This window comes from Chinchilla lanigera, unplaced genomic scaffold (genome assembly GCF_000276665.1).
Source record: "Chinchilla lanigera isolate Chin_1 unplaced genomic scaffold, ChiLan1.0 scaffold00006, whole genome shotgun sequence".
NCBI classification, from domain to species: Eukaryota; Metazoa; Chordata; class Mammalia; order Rodentia; family Chinchillidae; genus Chinchilla; species Chinchilla lanigera.
The window spans coordinates 35,574,574-35,596,246 of record NW_004955407.1 but is presented as its reverse complement, the minus strand read 5'-3'; the positions used below and the strand labels follow the sequence as shown (position 1 = coordinate 35,596,246).

The window sequence follows — 21,673 nt, the reverse complement described above, 5'->3', positions numbered from 1 at the left end:
GTCGCTGCCACACACAGACTAAGACTGCCAGTTACTCTGAGTTTAGAGTAGAAGAGAATCGTCTGGAGGCTTGTTTAAAACAGTTTCTAATTCAGCAAGTGGCAGAGGATCCGCCTCTGTAAGTCATATCGGTGCTTACAGGACCTGGTCCTCATTTTTAGAAAGACTGGTCAAGGCTTATTTTGGGCCTTTGGCCTCCATGCTTAACAAAGTGCCTTATTAGGTGTGATGAGACACACCTGCAGGCTGCTGCCAAGCAGGGAGAGGCAGGCGAGGTAACTACTGCAGTGCGTCCTCGCCCACCTTATTCATGGAGCCTGGCCCCCTGTGACTTCCTGCTCTTCCGCAAAGTCAAAATGACCATGAAAGGTAAAGGTTTTGAACTGACTTGAGACATCAAGGCAGCCACCACAGCTCATAAAAAAGGGACTCCCAGAACTGCTTCTACAAGTGCAAGAATGATGGGGTAAGCGTGTTCCTAGTGAGAGGAAGCATTCTGAGAGGGATTACAGTAAGATGTGCCTTACTGTAATAAACTTCAGGGTTCAAACTTGCAGTCCCCCTGTTTAGTGCTGGGATCATGGCTGTGCACCACCACACGTGAGGGCCATTTTTAGTAATTTGGTGATTTCCCAAAGGATTACAACTCACATACAGTAAGAGGAGGACACGGATCCATAAAAAAGATGTAGCTCAATTTTAACTTTTCTCCCCAAAACATTCCAAACCACTCTTTATCCCTTCTAAATTCTTTCACTTAACTGAAGAACTGGAACAGACAATTCATTATTTCTTTTGAATCACTCTGAAATGCCGGGTCACAGGGACTTTCTTCTGATAGAACAAACACGTACCACTGACAGCTACTGCACGCTAACAGATCAAGTGAGCGTGCCAACCAGAAGCGCAGCCCCAGAGAAATGTGGCGCTGAGTGTTACCTTTCCCCATCCAAGTAATTTACAGGCTCCTCAACGTTACTTGAAGTTGAAACATCTGCTCCTATCTGTTGCCTTGAGGATTTTAACTGTGCAATTTCTGTTTTGAGTTGTTCACACTGGGAATGAATTTGTGATTTTTCCGCTTCCAATAATGCAACCTGACAAAAAATATAAATGGCCTTTACGATTGTAAAATTTCAAAATATTGTCAAAGTTCAAATTTAAGCTAAGAAATACAACTAGCCTGCTAAAAATTACCAGCTATCGAAAATTCCTTCACTTAATTTAAGAACCTGAACTGTTAATACACATACATGTCCCAATAAATTTTATGTTTCATTCATTTAATATCACTTAAAAAAAACAAAACATCACTTTTATATCTTTTTACAGTGAGAGAAAATGTTACTGCCACTTGCCCAAAATTAAGTGGTACCCAGAGAATGCACCACAGAGACACTAAGGCCGACGTGGTTACGCTGATGTTCCGGTGCCTTTCACGTCTTACACATTTAAAGTTAACTTACCCTAGCGAGTGCATACTGATTTCTGTGCACTGTGTCATCTAGCTCCTGAGCTAAAGCACCCTGAAGAATGTTTTAATGCATACTTATGATAACAATATTCCCAGGCAGGGGCAGTCCTGTATGGCTTTCTTTCAACACCACATAAAAAATAATGTATGTGGGGCTAGGGATTTAGCTCAGCAGCACAGCGCCTGCCTGGCAAGCACAAGGTCGTGAGTTCGATTCCTGGTACCGGAAAAAAAACCCAAAAAACAAAAAAATAATGTATGCATCTAGAGCAACAGGAGCTCACAGAATTTGAAGTGGGGCACACGCACAAGTTATTAATCATCTGGTAGCCACTGCTTTTCTCCTTCTTCCTCCCTGGAATAGCAACTGCATCTCCCAGGCAGGCAGCTGCAAGCCGTGTGCCTCAGTTCTGGCAGACGAAGCGCCACAGCTCCGAGGAGCCTCCCTGCTTCCCCTCCTGCAGCGTGGGGCATGGCTGTGACACCTGGGTCCGAGGAGCCACCGTGGACAACAAGCGCAGCCTGAGAAGCTCAGCGATGGCGCAGAAGCGGCCTACAGCCCTGGCAGCTGGGGAGCCTCCACACTATCTGGGTGTGGTCTCCCTTCGTCCCGCCCCTTAATAGGGCTTTCATCGCCACAATGGGACTCCATAATCGATCTCATGGAGTTACTGAAAGGTGCACCAGTAACGGACGGAAATTTCTGGCTACACTGCGTAGCTGTCTTAACGGGGATGAGTGATACCGATACTCCGATCAGGACAGTTACTCCTGTACAGCCCCGTCCTGCGCCCTGCGGGGCGTTTACCACACTTCCCACTACTTTCCAGCCATCTCCTAAAGACACACTAAGAAGCAAAAATGCCCTTCCCACCCATTACCCCCAGGGGATCTCCCCCATGGCCCAGTTCAGACCGAAAGGCTTCATTCAATCCACAGGACTATTATTTAGTGGGAGTATTTCAGCCCAGCGCCTGGCAGCTCCGGAGGGTGTGACGACCTTGGACTCCTGAGACTCACCTCGCTTTTGTACTTGTCCCTCTCAACAGTGCACCTGTCCAGCTGTCTAAACACATCGTCAAGCTGCAGAGCCATTTCGTCCATGTCCCTTTTACTCTCAAGACTGGAACACTGACTACATTCGGCCTTCACGTGTTGCAAAGCACTACACTGCTTTGTCAGCCTTTCTATTTCTTCCAAAGCCTGCTGATACTGAGAGACGATGTGGTCTGGGCTTTCAGATTTGCCATTAATACTTTCAAGTAAAAATACAGCATCAGTTTCAGTAGATTGATGGCAAAGCTCCTTCTTGACGTATCTGTCATTCATTTCTAGGATCTTCTCCTGTAATACTTTGATTTGGTCAGTAAACATGTGACACTGTCTCCTATAGCTGTCTTTTTCTTGGGAGACTAGAAGGAGTTCATTTCTCAGTACTTGTAACTGGCAGCCAGCGCTCTCCACAGACTTGTCAAAGGTTTCCTGGGTGTCCTGTATCTGCGCACCGGCATCCACAGAGACAGGCAGCATCACTGTGTCGTTTCTTACGTCTATCTCATCCTCAATACTTTCTTCCTTTTTAACAATTAAACTTGGTGGTTCGGTCTGGGTGGCTGCAGCAGTGCCCTGGTCACACCGGGACGAGCAGGTGCTTGTGGAACTAGTCTGGCCACAAGGCTCAGCGTCGTCCACAATCTCAACTTGGATGCCACTCTGTTTAAAGTGACTCTGCTCCGGTATGGCTTCCACATCAGGGTCCACGGCAGGTTTAGGAGTACTGTTTTCTTCTAAGATGATGACATCTTCATCATCATCATCATCATTTTTGAAAGAATTTTCAAATGTTTGATTACTTAATCTCCGATTCTTTGCATTCAAAATTGAGGAACGAATAGGAAGTCTCCGTTTCAGGCTGGAAAAAATTTTATATATAAAATATGAGATTATCAAATAGGTATGAATAAAATAAATGACCTTCAACAGAAATGTAATCTTTTTAACAAATGCCCTGTTATAACAAATTTTACAATTATTTTGAAATTCTAAGAACTACCTGGGCCTATTTTTATTTTTTTTTTTGGTGTATACTGGGCGAATGGAACTCAGGACCTTGCACTTGCCAGGCAGGCACTGTGCCACTGAGCTACATCCCCAGTCCAGCCTGAGCCTATTTTTAAAACTATACCAAACTAACCGTCTGAAGTACTAGATCCATATACTGTTACCCATCTGTCTTTTCACAGATGTGCTCCAGGCGCTTCAAGGAATACACTCCAGACAGAGGGACACCCACAGCAGACACCCTCTCATGTCTCCTGGGGGATGGCAAGGCCATTTTCACTTGTCACATTCAGTGATCAGAGGGAAGCCACGAAGCAAACCAGTATTATTCGCTACCGTTTCACATAAAACAAGCTTTCCCGAACCCCTGCCTCGTTTTTTCATTAGCACGGTGTCCTATAAAGTCATCAATGGATCACTCTTCTCCACACCCAGCAGGCTGTCCAGGCCTTGCGTGTTGGCCCGGCTGGATCTCAAGAAGGGTTCTGTCTTCCTCGCTCACTCTCTCATGCTGAGGAGCGAGCACCACCTCTGTCCTGAGGAAGGGCACCAGGACACCGTCGGAAGAAATGTCTTTATTCCCCCGTCCAGTTAACTGCTTGTCTGGTGGTGCCATAGCCTTGCAGGTTGGAGGTTACCTCCTCACAAATTTAAAAGGACCACTCCACTTCATCTATCACTGAGTGTTTCTGCCCTTCCTGATCTTTAGCAAGTAAGCTATGTCTTTTCTCTGTTAAAAAAAAAATATCACCTTTTCCCTCGTGATCTACGTCATGATAACCCACCTTGGAAATCAGTCTTTTTCCAGGCACCATGCTCTACACTTCACAGAAATGAGCCTTGTTCTGGTGTTACCTCCTCCCCTCTGGACCCTTCTTTTTCCGCTTTCCTACACTGAAACTCCCTCGTATTCAGGTATTGGCCTCCTGTACTGACCCCTTGTCTTTTCTGTACCTCCTATTTATCCTGTTGCTGTAAGAGATTTATTTATTCAGCATTCGCCCTATTTGCCCCACAGAATTTCCCATGTTTTCTTCTCCTTTTGTCCTATGTGAAGGTCACCCATGTGGCAATCCTTGGCTCCCCATGGAACTGACCAGAAGCATTGAGGGCTGGGTTTACTCCCCAAACAGGCTCAGACTGTCACTACCTACAGCTTTAATCTGGAAACAGGCGGGACCAGAAGGAAGGAGGGCTGCCTGCCTGCAATGTAGCATGCAGGCCTTCCTTTGTGCCTACTGACATAGCTCACACGCTTCATCAGCTCTGCAAACTGCTCCAGAAAGCCAGTGTCCTTATCTGCTTGTTTCTTCTTTATAAGAGAATCTTTTTTCTATGTCATACTCTGAGCAATACTTTGAAGATAATGATACACAGTCTATTAACAGTTATTTCCTTATTTTGTTATGAAATTTCCATAAAATAAAAATAACGATAAAACGTTGTTTCTGTGTTGTTTTTATCTGTTATTTTGTTTTCTCTTCAAAATAAAAAAATACACCCAACAAATGAAAAGAAAGATGATCTCCTATCTTCTGACAGAGAAAGAGAAGCAGCAGCTACCAAACTCTGCAGGAAGAGAAGGGATCTGAAAGCCTGTGCTGCCTTGACTTCCCAGCAAGCCTCTCACCTCTGCCCTACTGTCCCCTGCAGCTCCCGCATTCTGAGACTCTCGAAACCAGTTTGCTCGTCAGGTTTATGCCCTTCTCCAGCAGGCCTGGGGTACACCCTTCTCTGGTCTGCTGCATCAAGGAGGCCTTGTTGACTACTCTGCCCTCATGAACTGGGAGTTACCTTCCTATTTTTCCTACCACGTTAACTTCTACCTTTCTGAAGACTCTGTTTCGGTACCACCTTTCCACAATCCATTTGCTTTGTGAACTTAGAATAAAATACAGGCTTTAAATATTCTCTTCCTCCATTTTGATGGCAGCCAACTTCTAAAATAAATTCTCATTTTGTGTCTGTAAGCTACAGAATCATCTTTATGAAGAAAACCCAGGAGAAGACTTCCAGAAAGATGGCAGAGTGGTAAGCAGCAGAGAAAGCGCCTCTCTGAGACTTGCTGTCCAAGTCTGGAAAACAGCAATGCAAGGAAGAGAAGGGAAGTGGGCCTGTGGACTCAGGATCTAGTGGAGAGCAAAAAGAGAGATTTCAACAAGGAAGGTGGTGGTAGGTGGCGCCTTCTCCCTGAGCGGGGACTCGCTGCACGGGAAGTGCGGTTCAAACCTTTGGACACACAGTGACTGCTGGTAACTCCAGAGGTCTCCATGGACAGATGCAGCGTACCATGGAGGAATGGACACCACGAGCTGCACTGCTTGGTATGTGGACCCGATTTGGCCATGCCTCGAGAGAGGGCGACTGGCCGACTGGCCGACTGGCCGACAGCCATCTTGGAGAGTGGCCAACTAAACTCAGAACTCAGAACAAGGACTGGCTCCATCCAGCGGCTCAGCACTGAGTTCAAACTCACAGAAGGTGCGCTGACTGCTGCAGGCTGAATGCGTCTGATCCCAGCCCCGTGGCCCGAAACCAGCCTGAGCTTCAGGCTCACTGGGACTATCCAATACCCAGTCATACAGCTACTGCTAGCTTGCTGGGTTAAAACAACATGGATGTGGACTCTGTCTCCACATGTTGTCTACCAATAACAGCAGAGACAAATCTGGAAGTAGACTTTTTTCCCTCCCTCTCTCCCTTTTCTTTTTCGCTTTCTTCAATGTTTCATCTTGTTTCTTCTTTTTTTGAGACAGGGTCTCGCTATGTAGTTCAGGCTGGCCTTGAGTTCACTTTGTAGCCCAGGCTGGTCTCAAACTTCCAGCAATCCTCCTGCCTCAGCCTCCTGAATGCTGGGATTACAGGCGTGCGCCACCATGCCTGGCCTCATCTTGTTTTTGTATCAGTGTGAAGGTGGTTTCTCATTTTTGTGACTGCTGTTCTGTTTTGTTCTTCCTTTTATTTCTTCTCTTTCCCACATATCTTCTGCACCAGTCTCCTAAAGTTTGCATGATCCTCTTTTGTCATTTTCTAGACCGTCTGATGTAATTGTTGCTGATTGTACCACTTCAGCCAAAAGTGGCATAATTGTTCTAACCAGTTGTTCTTCCTCATGTACCATGAATGAGATTGTCTAAGGGTCCCAGAAAATACTGTGGACCACTGTCAAGGAAGCAGGGGCTGGGCCAAGTTGGCAGCAACCTCTCATCCCCAGTAAGTTGAAGAGGTACGATCTTGCAACAGACTCAAAACTCAAAAGCCAGCTACACGTGAAGACACCTCTGAGAAGCAGTCATTCCTAATGTTCTAAATACTGGCAATAAAGCCAGTCACCATAGGCAATTTATAAGCATCAACCCAGAAATTAAACTAAAAAAAAAAAAGAAAAGAAAACCCAAGAATACTAAGGAGACCAGCACGAAACAAAACCACATAAATTAGTAAGTAGCAGTGCACTGGGCATGGTGGTGCATGCCTGTAATCCCAGCTCTCGGAGGCTGACACAGGAGAATCACCTTGAGTTTGACGCCAGCCTGAACTACACAGTGAAATCCTATCTCCAAAAAAGGAAAGAAAAGTTTTAAGTAGCAATCTAGCTCCAAAATGAGTTCCTAAAACACAGGTTCTCAAGAACAAACATTACAGTATACCCTCCTTGATTGAGACTTGCATTAAGGCAGTTAAGTCACTCCTAACCTTCCCTGAGGTCAACAATCCCTTCTTGGGGCGAAAAAAAAAAGAATCCCTTTCTGAGAATCTGAAGAAGGCCACAACACCTCTCAGTGAGTCTGGCCCCACATCTGAAAGCTTCCTTAAAGAAAGAGTTTCATGTGCAGCAAGCCCAGTCTATGAGGCCCCAGACATTGCGCCCATTCTCAACAATACAGCCTGTGAGAGAGGTGCCTCGCCAGTACTGCTTTCTCCACGGCAGGGACCAAGCTTAGGCCACCCCACCACCGACTCTCCCTGACCATATGTGTCAAGAGAGTGGACTCCTCAATCCATATATTGCCTGTGTGTTTCTTCCTCCCCTCCCTCACCCTCTCATCCAAATATGGCAGGTGCCCAGGGTCCCACGTGTTATGCTAAGAACTTTTGGGTTGCCCTTGACATTATCATTACATTATTAAATGCTTCATGTTTTTCTTTGTTTAGGTATTGGGTTTTTTCAATTTATTAATTTATCTTTTGAGACAGGGTCTCGCTATGTAGCACAGGCTGACCTTGAATTCACTCTGTAGCCCAAGCTGGCCTTAAGCACCTGCCTCAGCCTCCCGGTGCTGGGATTACATGCCTGTGCTATCACACCTGGATGGTCATTTTAAAAGCAGTCATTTTTATACGATAAAGAAGTTCAAAGAAGTTATAATTTGATCAAACCCTATAATGAATACAATTTAATTTTTTTTCTCCTCTTTCTTTTTTTAAGAGTCCAAGGTGACTTTAAACTCTTGGACTCAGGTGATCCTCCTGCATCAGCTAATGAGTGGCTAATATTACAGTTATTATTGCACACCACCATGCCTAGCAACAATTAATATTTTCAACCTAATTTAAGTAGGCAGCAGGCCCAAAGTGGGGGAAAGTTTAGACAATAAAGCAATCTTTTTATGTTCATGCACACTGTGATTTCCTAGAGCTGTATCATTGTCCTAGAAGTGTCATATAAAGGCACAAATGGAAAAGCACGTCTTTGTCACTAACTTGCTGTTCTCAGGGTCGGACTGGGGTGAAATGCGGTGATTATTCAGAAGTCTTGTTGGGTAAGAATTCACTGCTTCTGTAAGATGTGCTCTTGGAACACTTTCTTTTGCAGGAGAAAAGCTCTGACTTGGCATGGAAGTTGTCCTATGCAACAGCTCGGCATTGATCTGTTGGAGGAGAACGGCAGATCTTAAAGGAGTAATTTTCACGTGACATCTCCCAAACAAGATACAATTTTCTCCTTTCCTCTTTTTTTTGGATTTTTTTTTTTCCGGTACCGGGAATCAAACTCATGACCTCGTGCTTGCCAGGCAGGCACTGTGCCACTGAGCTAAATCCCCAGCCTTCTCCTTTCCTCTTATCCAAGGAGACATGAGAACTACCCTGAACATGGAAATTCCCTGTGCTAAGTAGGATCAAAGAACAGATCCATAAGCTAAATCTGGCCCACAAGTGAGCTCAGAGTGGTCTGACACTTTTAAGGGACTGCATGCGGCCCACAAAGCAAAAAAACTTTCCTATGTGCTCTGTAACGGCCCCAAGCCACAGGACTTTAACAAGATATAATGAAAACATATTGTTCTAAGAGAAAGAAATTAAAGATAGTTAGCCCCCGGATCTGTCCTCACCCTCAAACCCTCCCATCAGTGTAATTATCCTGCAGCAGAATATTAACTCCTCATACAAGAAATTCAACTACTTCCTTAGATTCATAAGCTCAGCCAGTCTCTTGACACCACTAACCACTAAGAGATCTCCAAGGCAAAGCGAAGTAGTCAACGAAGGGGAAGAAAGACCTGGCTCTGACCAGGTCAGCATCAGAAGACGATGCCTTAGGTGCTGCTGTGACACCCTCCATAACTGCCCATGTAACAAGAGCCTAAAAGGAGTATTTGTTTGCCCTTCCTCAGACAATGCCCAAATGAACAGAGCAACTGAACAGACTGAATGAGGCTGTTGCCTTAGAAGTTAGGGTTGGAAAAGAGGGCAAGGAGTGGTACAAAAAAGAGAATGTGAACTGAGTTAGTAAGATCCCTTCCCTCTGTTACATAAGCCCAAAACTTTAAAGTGGACTAAAACTCAGCATGGATTAAACTAAGAACCACCAAGAATAAGACCTGGGTATAAAATAGAAGGCTTACTTACCCGAGGAATCACTTCTGGCTGTTTGATCCTGAATTTTTCCTTGTTGCTTTAAAAGAAAGATGAGAAATGAATATTTTATGTTTGCCTCATTACTACTTCTAAATCCTATTTTCCTAGGACATACTTACTTCATTACCAAATTACTGACATATGTTCTGAACTCTGCTTCTATTTCATCATAATTAGTGGCAAGGCCTTGGACAAGGGAATACTTCCTATCTTAAAAACACAATCTCAGAACACTGTAATGTCTTTCTGAAGCTTTCAGTCTCCCTGGGCCTCATCTGCAGGCCCCTAAACTACAAGATCACACAGGCTCTGTCTGTATCCAGTACTGCCACTAACCGTAAGAACAGGACAGTGTTCTAGAGCAAAGCCCTCTGGACAGCTCTAGGTGAACCTGGCCTTGTGTCTAGCATGTCAGCCTATGGCTGGCCTGGGTTATCTACCCATCCCCACTTCCACTACCCTCATTCACATATCTACTCTAGTTAAGCGGAATGAATCACTGTTCCCTGTATGCTGATTTTACCCATTCTGCTACCCACTGACTACAAAAATCACCTTCATGAGGTTTCCTGATCCATCTCTGCCCTCCTCTCCCTGGGCAGAAGCAGTCTCTTCCCCCTGAGCTTCCTTACTCTAATTAGTAACATACACACCTCACCTGTTACAATTCCTGTACACAACTCAAGATCAACTGTCTGATCTTTGTGTCTTAGATGGGATAGCAATAAAGACTAAGTGACCACACAGCAGGTAACCGCCTTAAAAAACTTTACGTACTCCATATCATAATCTTTTTAAATGTACACTAGCACACTAGGTCTGTCTTGGGAGAAGCATCAATCATAAAGCTGAGACTTTACTGTTTATGACTTGGGCATTCCCTCTCCCGCTCCCTCACCATACATTAATGCAACACTCACTTCTTTTTGTAGGTTTTCTCGTATGTGGGATGTACCAAATCTTCATCTTCAGGTTCTTCAGGAACATCACAGTTTCTAGACAGAAAGAGCACATGGCAATAACACATCACCAGTGCCTATTCGGATGTCTTGAATAGTACTTTCTGCCTCTCCAAAAAGGGCACTACCAACTATATGGTACCTGAACTGTGGGTCAGGGTTATTGGAGCAATACCATTTTTCTGGAAGTTGATCAATCCCATCTGGTAATTTTCGCCACTTTAGACAGGAATCACACTGAACCCATGTTTGATCAGGACGCTTCCTGTAATTCAAGAGCAAGATATTATCACGGATAATACGAATCCAGTTCATCAGGTTTTCTATCCCACTTCCACTACGGAATGCCTGATTATTCAACTCATTTCCTGAAAATTCTGTGATGTGACTATTTTTACTGTATGTTAATTTAAACTTAAGAACAACCATTCTGGCTGTGTTCAAAGGTCACAGGTCCATTTGAACAAAGCAATTCAAATCTCCTGTTAAATAGCACATTAAATTTTTCTAGACTAATGGCAAATTTAAAAATATTACAAATACCTTGCTCTGCAAGTTATTCTAAATTAGCACCTACAGAATTAAATCTATAGTATATTTATAAGCACATAACAGAAAAATAGAGAAATTATATTATAATTTAAGTAATTTTAACTGTATGATAATTTTTTACTTTCTTTTATAGCATAATTCTGAATAACCAACATTTGTACTTTCTAAACTTGATATGTAATATTTGTTCTTTTTAAAAAATTGGGCTAGAACTTGGACATGGTAGCACACACCTATAATCCTAGCACTTAAGAAGATGAGGCAGGACTGTCATGAGTTCAAGGCCAGTCTAAACTACATACTGAGACCCTGCTTCAAAAAAAAAAACCTCTGGAGAGGTCTGCACCAAGATTCCTGCTGCCTGTGCTGATAGTTGGGGAGAGGACACTAAGTGGTTGCGGGGTCCCATGCTCTGGGAGGCTGGAGAGAAAAAGCTACAAAAAAATGCCTTTCACCCCAGATGGCTCACTTGAGATGTTAGTAAGAATTGCCTCCTCGGTATTCTATAGCCATGATGAGGAGGCGGCCAAGGAGAGAAAACGAAGAGACCGAGAAAAAGCAGCTGCTTTTGCTGCAGCACAAAGAGAAACAGATCCTAAGTCTGATTCTCAGGGACCCAAGAACTCGATGACTACATTCATCTGCAAAAACTGTTAAAAGCCAGGCCAGGGGCTGGGGATTTAGCTCAGCGGCAAAGCACCTGCCTGGCAAGCACAAGGTCATGAGTTCGATTCCTGGTACCAGAAGAAAAACAAAAACAAAAACAAAAAAAAGCCAGGCCACCTCAAGAGGAACTGCCCTAAGCATCCTCCTGGGCCATGCCCTGAATGCAAAGGTGACCACTGGAGATCAGTCTGCCCTCTGAAGTGGAGGCCCCAGAACTCAGACCCATCCTACCAGTTAGTCTAACAGGAATGAGGGAGCCCGGGACAAACTCTGCCTTCTCCCTCTGGCCAGACTGTCATCTCCATGGAGGAGCCCGGGATAATCATGACTATGGAGGAACAAGAAAACAGCCTGTTGCTAGACACAGGTGCAAGTCTCTCCATCCTTCTTTTCAATCCTGGCCTTCCTTCCAGCCATCACACCTCAGTGAAAGGAGTCACTGGTGAGGAGGTAATACGCTATTTTTCACAACCCTTAGGCTGTAACTACTTGTTACATCTTTCCTGCGTATCTCTGTCTTCCTGAGAAACCACTTTGAAGATACCACCATGTGTTACAGCAGCACTGATATTTTCCTACTAATCTGTCCATAACTCTGTAATGTTTGTATTGTTCCTAGGCTACTTCGTAAATGGATGTTTATTACTATGTGTTTCCTACAACAACCACTGAGATAGTCAATGATTATTCAATTAGTAAGTCATGTATAGCTCTATTTATTTTCTTTAGAAACCATTTTGAATGGGGCTGGGGATTTAGCTCAGCGGCAAAAGCGCTTGTCTGGCAAGCGCAAGGTCGTGAGTTCGGTTCCTGGTACCGGAGAAAAACCAAAAAAAAAAAAAAAAAAAAACCATTTTGAAGATACCAAAGTATAGTATAACAACCATTGATGATCTCCTACCACTTTTGTCTGTAACTATTATTTGTCTATTTGTTTTCCTGAGAAACTATCTTGTGGGTAACAATATGTAAAACAACAACCATTGATCATTTCCTACCACTTTGTCTGTAATTCGGTAAAACCCTCTATTACTATGTTATCCTTCTTTTACTCTTTAAAATAATAAAAAAATAAACAAAAAATTAAAAAAAAAAATAAAATAGGTGGCTGGGGATTTAGCTCAGCAGCACAGCGCCTGCCTGGCAATCGCGAAGTCATGAGTTCGATTCCCAGTACCAGAAAAAACCAAAAGAAATAATAAAATAAAACAAATTAAAATAAAATATAAAAAAACCAAAAGAAAAAATTAGGCTGGGTGTGGCACAGGACTATAGTCCCAGTCCTCAGGATGCTGAGCAGGAGGATTACCACGAGTTCAAAGGTCAGCCTGAACTTCACAGTGAGACCCTATCTCCAAAAGAAAAAGACAGATTGAGCTGAGGGTACATAGGTAGCTCAACGGTAGTGTTCACTTACCACTTACCATGCCCAAGGCCCTAAGGTTTGATCCCTAGCACCAAAAGAAAGGATAATAATGCATTTATACAGTTCTATAAAACTTCAAAAATAATCTAAAAGATTAAGATTATCACTGTTAATTTTTTTTTGTCTTCTTGAGACCATTTCCCTATGCAGTTCAGGCTCTCCTTGAGTTCACTTTGTAGCCCAAGCTGGTCTCGAACTTGCAACAATCCCCACTGCCTCAGCCTCCCGAGTGCTGGGATTACAGGCATGCACCACGACGCGGCCATTGTCAATTTTCTGAATCCTGGAAATTTCCCACACTTTAATTCTTTTGTTCATTTTTGAGACAGGGTCTCACTATGTAGTCCAGGCTGGCCTTGAACTCACTGTGTAGCTTAGGCTGACCTTGAACCAGCAATCTTCCTGCCTCAGCCTCGTAAGTGCTGGGATTACAGCCTCAAGCTTATGAGCCACTATACCTGGCCTCCCATGCTTTTAAAAGTACAGCTATGCAGATAGATATTCAGGAAAAGGGTAGGGGGCTTCAGAATGAGCTGCATTTTTCTTAGTTTTCACTGTATCTCAGCTACCCTCCCTATCTGCCCAGGCAGAAACTACCCGTTTACTCAAGAAAGGAGGGCCGCTTCTGTGTGCACGGTGCATTGTTACTCAGTGCTTTCAGACTCTTAGTGTTTTATTTTTACAATTCAGTACGACTGATACTGTTTCTAAACGCACTTACTGTATATCTTCAACTGGCAAATTCAGAGGGTACTCTGCATTCTTCTTCACTTTCATTTCATTCCAGTAATCATTCAGTTTTTCTCCTAGTGCTGTAATCGTAAGCCTTAAAAAAGTAAAGCATAAAATCAACTCAAAGAAAAATACAATAAAAACATAATTTTTTCAAATACTGAGAAAACAATCCACTCGCAATTACTTTCAGTGCGGGAAACTGAACTCCGGGTTCTGTGTACACTAGGCAAGTGTTGTGCCACTGAGCTACATCCCCAGCCCTTCTATCGCTAATGACTAAATGGCAGTGTGAACATTCCGAAAAAAATGCTGATTTTCATTAATGCTGATTTTTCTATAGGGACCATGTACAAGTTCCAGAGCACAGACAAGAGCATCTAGGAAATAAGGGCTATATAGTTCAGTGGCGTTTATGAGACGCTAGGTTTGATCTCTAACACGCCACTTGTACAAATCTATAATTCAATATTAAAAGAAAAATTGTGTGCTAGTCCTCTGTTAAGAAAGCGTGTTGTGGAGCAATTACTGCGAGAGTCAGAGCTGCCTATCACATCACACACAGACGCCCACAGCACATGTCTGTCCTCCCAGTCTGCTCCGCCCTTCTCACATCTCTGCTCAACCTATGAGACTGCTTATCGCCGCTCAGAATGTGTCTGTGCGCAGGAGTTGCAGTCGCAGGGTATGAGCACTGATAAGCACTTCACTCAAGAGTCCATCACTTTTCAAAATGATCGGCAATTTCCACACCTACCGGCAATTTACAAGACTTCCAACTGCCCTGTATCTTGCCAGCGTATGCTGTATCTTTTCATCTTAGACGTGTTTTTCAGTTTTGTCCACTATAATCAATACTTTTTGGGTCCTGTTCAAAATACTTCTCTAACTGGGCTGGGGGGTGTAACTCAGTGGTAAGGCACTTAGCAGATGTAGCACACGCAAGAGCCTGAATCTGATCCCTAGCACAGCCCAAAAAAGGAAAAAGCAAAACAGAGAAACCCCACATGTACACAAAAAGCAAAATGTACACAAAACAAAACAAAGGGCATGAAAATATTGTTCTGTATTTTCCTTTGCTGTTTTGGTCTTTCTCATTTGGGTGGAAAAGCCCAACTGGAGCTGATTTTGGAGGCAGGAGTTAAGGTTCCTTTGTCTGCGCAAAGGCGAAATGAGCCCCAATTTTGGAAGATGGTGATTTTCCTACCACACTTTACCTCTGAGATCCATCATGTGACCAGATGTCTAAAGTATGAGTTTGGAGCTCTATGTCACTAGACGATCTGTCTGACCTTTATACCAACATCACGCTTCCTAGTCACTGCAGCTTCCAGCAAACTACTAAGAGTGCACAAATCTACCTGCTCTGTCAGGCTTCAGTGACTGTTGTGTATCTTTGGTAGTACCTCTGACAGAATTTAGAATAAGCCTATTAATGTCAACATACATAAACACCTGCTGGGATTTTTCAAAAACTGGAAAATTAAATGATTTAATCACTTTGGAGAAAAATTATCATTTTATTTACTTGGCCTTCTAATTCTCTGATCTGGTAGACATGTACTTAAATTTGTCTCCGCAATAATTTCTCAGTTTTCAGTAGAGGGTTTGCATATTGTTTCGGACTTCTTATATAGTTGATACTGTCAGCTGCATGTAATAATTTTATTTCTTTCTTTCCAATCTTTTTCTTGCTTTGTATTAGTTACCTCAAGAAAAATGGTGAACAGTTGATACCCTCATCTCATTCCCACTATTAGAGGAAAGCTATCAATAATTCACCATTAGACATGACACTTGCTGCCTTATAAATTTTCTCTGCCTAATGTCCTTTAACCCATGGTTTTAAGTGTTCCTTTAAATTTTTAAAAATCACAAAAGGGTATTGCAATTTTATCAAGCTTTTTTCTGTACCTATGAAGACAACTGCAAGAGTCTTCTAATGTTTATATAAACACGATGAAGTACGCTTATTTTCAAACATGCAAGGTACCCCCGCTAAGCTGGAACACAGCCCGCTTGGCTGTGACATGTCCCTGCTGGCTTGAACTGCAAGTGGTACATGCATGACTGTCCCATGGGACAACAAGGGACGGCACTATTGGGTGGTACAAGCTGCCAGCAGCCAGACATATGAATTACAGCCCTGGATGAACATGTTAATGTATTACCCTTCCTACATGTCACTGGACAGCATTCACTATTACTTTAATTAAGACTTTATTTCTATGATAAGACAACTACAAAGCAAGACCCTGTCTCAACCAAAAAAACCAACAAAAAACAAAAAACAAAATAAAACAAAACTCTACAAATTTTCTTTCTGCTGATGGACTTTTCAGCTTGCTATCAAAGTTATGGGCCTCTTAAGACCTTTAGAAGAGTTTTTGTAAGATTAATGCCACTTGTTCCCTAAATGTTTGAATTTAACACTGTGAGAAGTGTTCTTTGTTTCTGAGACAGTCTTGCTTCCTAGCTCAGGGTGGTCTCAATCTTGAGGTGCCCTCCTATCTCAGCCTCCCAAGTGCTTGGGATCACAGGTGTGAGCTATCATACCCAGTTGTGTGCAAAGTTTCCTAACACTGACTTTATTTCGAAGTTAAATATCTGCATCATCTACAATGGCAAAAAATTGTTCCTGTTATCCTCTTTAATGCTTTTGTCTCTGTAAGACCTGTAGTATCTTCCCTTTGGTGTCCTAAGCTGATGATTTGTATTTTCTCCTTTTTTTCTTTAGTCTTGACAGATGCTTACAAATTCTGTTCATCTCATCCAAGTACAAATTCTTTACTCCAGCCCATGCCAGGTTCTGCCACTCTGCTGTCACTGGCTGGAGCCACAGTGTGACCAGGTGCCTTCCAGCTGTCCCTCAGGCTTGCTCTCCCCACAAGCAACACGGTGGGGGGGGTGGGGGGGTGTGCAGACATGGACACAGACACAGACACAGACCCCTCTTCCACAAAGAGCAATGGCTAGGCCTTCAATGGTCCATTTAAATCACTAACTTCAGGGGCTGGGGATTTAGCTCAGCGGCAAAGCACCTGCCTGGCAAGCGCGAGGTTGTGAGTTCGGTTCCTGGTACCAGAGGGGGAAAAAAAAAATCACTAACTTCTTCTCAGGGTTTACATTGGAAAAACTTTCATTGACTTCTAGATTTATTTTTTATTCTCTGAGTAATCTATCACATTTTACAAAATTATAACTACATTACAAAGCTTAAAGAAACAGAAAATACATTGTAACCATCTTCTTCTACTCTTGGAATAGTGATCTATTCCTGCTGTGCTTCTCAGTAGCTGCACCTGGGGACACAGCAAGCAAACTTTGTATTCACCACTCAGTATGACAAACAGCGTGTGTGCATGTGTGCAAAATTGTCTAACTGGGATTTTTACCCAAATAACACTCTGCCTACCAGGTTTTGCGTATGTTTACCTGAGCATCAGAGCAAGTGAAACATACCCGCTCCACTGTACTGTTGTGTAAGCGTGTATTTACCATAAATGGAACATGGGTGACTCATGGCTGCCCCTGGGGAAAGCAGGGCCCATCAGCAAGGTATGTGCAAGAGATCAAAAGCAGCATGGGGGAGTTCTGCCCATCAAATGCTCTTTATAAAATTTCTTCTTCCTTCCTTTTTTTTTTGTAATAGGTTTTAATTTTCTTTCCGTTTGTTATTTTTTTTTGTTTTTGGTACCAGGAATTGAACTCAGGACCTCACGCTTCCAAGGCAGGCGCTGTGCCACTGAGCTACACCCCTGGCTCTTTGTTAAATTTCTGTACATTTAGGATTTGTTTTTAAAAAAGTTTTCTTTTGATTTTTCTGGTAGAAATAGCCCAATTCAGTATAACGGCACATGAAAACTTCCAGATTTGCAAGTTTTGGAGGAGGTCAAAAGTAAATCATCAGATCATTCATGCAAGGATGATAAAGACCATAAGGACTTTGATGTTGGCCATGTAAGCCAAAGTTCCTGTGACAGTGAAAAGGAGCAAGAATTGACCAATACAGACACAGGGAATGCAGACCCCCTTGATTCAGATGATGAAGAAAACAGTAAAATGTGCACTATTTGGTAGAAACGGTACAAAATGGTTACACAACCAAAAGTAACAATCTAATGATAAAACTAGGTCCAAAAATATAGTGAGGATCTTAGCAGGGGTGAAACCTACTAGAAAGAACGCCAGCAATGCCATTCAATAGTGGAAATTCGGACAGACAAAATGCTGCAAGATACTGTGAAATACACAAATGCTATGCTGAAAAACAAGTAAAACATTCTGTATGCACCAATAGCCATACTCAAAAAATGTTTTTTCCCCAAAAATGTATTTACAATGATGACATCTTACCAGCTAAACTGAAAGCATTGATAAAGTCAGTCTGCTGTACTTACCAGGGCTTTTCATGGGTAATCTCAGGAATGTAAAAGATTTATGGAAAAGTGATGGGTGTCGGCTTGAGGGTTTTTTTGGTTGTTTTGGAGACAGGGTCTAGTTTTGTAATTTAGGTTGGCCTCAAACTCATGGCAATCCTCCTGCCTCAATCTCCCAAGTGCTGAGATTACAGGTGTGCGCCAGCATGCCTAGCGGTGGGGGCTTGAGGTTTGCAGAATTAAGATGACACTGAGACTAGGTTCCCTTCAAAATTGCCCGAGGGGGCCAGGGATATAGCTCAGCGGCACAGGGCCTGCCTAGCAAGTGTAAGGTCATTGAGTTCAATTCTCAGTACAAAAAAAAAAAAAAAAAAAAAAAAATTGCCTTAGGTTTGATGACAAAACCACCTGCCAAGAAAGAAAAGGAACTAATAACCTGGCTGCTATCTGCTCATGGTCTGAGATATTTGTGGGTAATTGTCAAGCAATTTACATACCACATGAATGTATCACTACTGATGAACACCTTGCAACATTTCATGGTTGCTATAGCTTCAGGCAGTAGAGTCCCCCAAAACCTTCAAACTATGGCAAAAAATGTATGCCCTTCTAGATGAGAAAACTCATTACGCTTTCAATTTAGAAATTAATCCTGGAACTCAGCCACTAGGTCCTTATTCATGTAATAATAAACCAAATAAGGTGAGCAGACTTGTTGCTCCCATCTCCCAAACTAATCAGAATGTGCCACTCAACAATCGGTTTACCAGGTTCCAATTGATGTTACATTTGCTAAGAGCAGAAGTTGAACCACAGAGAAACTGTACACAGAAACAAAGGAGAAAATCCAAATGCTACAATTTCAAAATGGAGAATTATACAGTACATCCTTTGGACTTCAGAAAGATTTAACATTGGCCTCATATATGGCAAAGAAAAACTCATTAGTACTGCTGATGTCAACACTGCACTATGATGGAAATATTGATAGGGAAACATCGACAAACTTTCTACACCAAACCAAAGGTGGAGGGGATGTTAATGAGTTATGCAGCAATTATGATGTCACTCAAAACACAAAAAGTTGGCCAATGGTTGGTTGTGTTTAACTCAGTCCTAAACATGTGTAGCATAGTTTGATAGTTTACAAAGAAAATAACAAGTGCAAAATATCCAAAGAAATTTTCTTAGAAGACTGGGACTAGAACTCATAAAAGATCATTTAAGCAGAGAAGAAACAGGCAAAAAAATTACGGAGCACACTGGTGAGCTCACAGGTGAACAGCCAGGCACAGCATTACAAAGACCTACTATGACAACAGGAAAACAAAAACGATGTCAACTGTGCTCTACAGGAAAGGACAGGAAGACAAACCATACATACACACAGTGGTGATCAGTGTAAGTGATACCTGTATATGGAACATGCAGCTGTCATGTGTGAAGACCGCCCTGGGTATGACAGTTGAAGCAAAAATTATTTCTTTGGTGGACTTTTGTTTGTATTTACATTCTAGTTCATACAGGTTTTTATTTCTGATGTTATCTTTTAGGTTTTGTAAACAAGTAAACACCTGATGTGAAAACCTTGATATTTCAACGTTTGTAATGTATTTTATTGTATTGTTCTCTTATTTTCCTGCTAAGTGAACATTGTACAACAAAACAGGAAGCTTCTAACAAAACCGTTGGGGACCACTACAAAGTGGCTCTGAGCAGGATTTACTATTAACCAACTGGCTTTCCGTGTTTACTTGTGAGTTGTCTGAAGCTTAGGCACCTTTCTGACAAGACAAGGCCACAGCTTAGGACATTTGGCTCCAACCCCAATTAACCACAAGGAGACTGCAGCTGCAGGCCCCACACTCCTACAATAAATACCAACCTAAAGGTAAAGTAGTTGTCCTGATTGACATAATTTACTACTTGGGAAAATTCTCCCAAGGTCCTGCAGGATTCTCGAGTTTTCTTGAGTATCCTCTCCCTTTGTTTGAAAACCTAATAAATACGGGCCGCCCAGAGCAATCTTTGGGTAACTCAGAGAATAGCGAGACTGTAAGGGAGTTAGTCCCTCCTGGTGCCCTAAAATCATTACCACTGTCTCATTTATTTAAGCCTTTGATGTCCACTCACTTGGGAGATTGCAGGCCTGATCATCCTACAATAACTTAGGGTTATTTAACCCGGTTTTTGATATTTTGGTGCCCAATATGACTTAACCCTACCAAGGTTTAATACTTGGATTGTGATTTTTTTCATTTTTCTTTTTTTTTTAAATCCCTGCGAGTAAGTCTACCTAGAGTGGAAAGTGTTGGAGACAGAGAAGGCCTTCACAGGATGAATACTTCGCCGGGGACACCTGGGAAGAGAGGGAAGAAAAGCATTCCACAGGAATAGGGGTGAGTCTTCCCGCTGTGAAAAGCCGTTTTATCTAGGAGTAAAAATGGGCCAAATTATGAGTCAAGGAGCGAAGCTACATACAGGTGCTCCAAGGTTTGCTTAAAAAAAAAAAAAAAAAAAAAAAAAAAAGTCAATTCCCCTGGGACATTTTCGACTTGGAACCGAGTTCGCTCAAGTTTAAGTCCATTATAGAGCAAACAGCCAATAGTCTCTGAAATGGACGATGCCAAAAAACAAAAGAGCTCCCAACGGAGGCTTCCGCAGCCAAAGGGGGAACCCACCTCAGCAGGAGCAGGAGCTTTACAAGAGAACATCCTGTGTGGCTCTGTCTAGAAACTTACAGGTTTTAATGGGACAAAAAGCCACAAAAGGGGAAATAACTAACACCCCTGCTTGCTTCCCAGTTGGAAGTCAGTGAAATGCTAATGAGTTTTTTGTTTATATGCCGGTTAAATTACAAAGTGCAGGATTACATCTGCCTGCTGCTTGCAGAGCTTCTTTTTACCATATGTGGCACCTATTCGGGTCAATTTGTGGGGAAGAGATTTGTTACAAAAGAGGAAATTAATACTGACTAGTGATTCTGATTCTGACTTTAAATTTAAACAACCAAATTCCAACAAAACAATTAAACAAATGGATTCAAATCCTAAAATTAGACCAGTGATGATTAACATGGGATATGAAGACAAAAGGCTAAGAAAAAAACTTACAAGAAATTAAACAGCCTATGCAAACTATACCTAAGAATGATGGGCATGGTACTGGACATCAACAGGTTTTTTAACAAGGACTATTGATATTTCTCCCCCTGAAACAGCTCTGCCTTTATAATGGAAATCCCAAGAGCCTGTTTGAGTGTTATCAGTGGCACCTTATCAGGAAGAACCTAAACCAGTTACACAAATTAGTTAAAAAACAACTCCAACTAGGACATTTACAAAACTCAATCCTTGGAACACTCCTGTCTTTGTTATTCTGAAGAAATCAGGTAAATGGAGGCTATTACAAGATTTAAGAGGCGTAAATGATGGCCAGGCGTGGTGGTGTACGCTTGTAATCCCAGCACTAAAGCACTAGGGAGGCTGAGGCAGGAGGATCGTGAGTTTGAGACCAGCCTGGGCTACAAAGTGAGCTCAAGGCCAGCCTGAACTGCACAGCAAGA

At 42.6% G+C, this 21,673-nt stretch overlaps 1 protein-coding gene across 3 annotated transcripts in view; it reads right to left on the bottom strand.

Moving 5' to 3' along the window:
• Morc3 (MORC family CW-type zinc finger 3) overlaps positions 1–21,673 on the bottom strand; it is a 51,325-nt gene that overhangs the window by 3,297 nt on the left and 26,355 nt on the right. For all 3 annotated transcript variants that reach the window (XM_005375731.2, XM_013504602.1, XM_005375733.2), the window contains 7 exons: positions 13,719–13,823; positions 10,496–10,618; positions 10,315–10,389; positions 9,386–9,431; positions 8,240–8,406; positions 2,495–3,386; positions 940–1,097 (listed from right to left, as the gene is read on the bottom strand). In XM_005375731.2, coding sequence (XP_005375788.1) covers positions 940–1,097; positions 2,495–3,386; positions 8,240–8,406; positions 9,386–9,431; positions 10,315–10,389; positions 10,496–10,618; positions 13,719–13,823 — 1,566 coding nt within the window. The remainder of the gene's footprint in view (positions 1–939; positions 1,098–2,494; positions 3,387–8,239; positions 8,407–9,385; positions 9,432–10,314; positions 10,390–10,495; positions 10,619–13,718; positions 13,824–21,673) is intronic.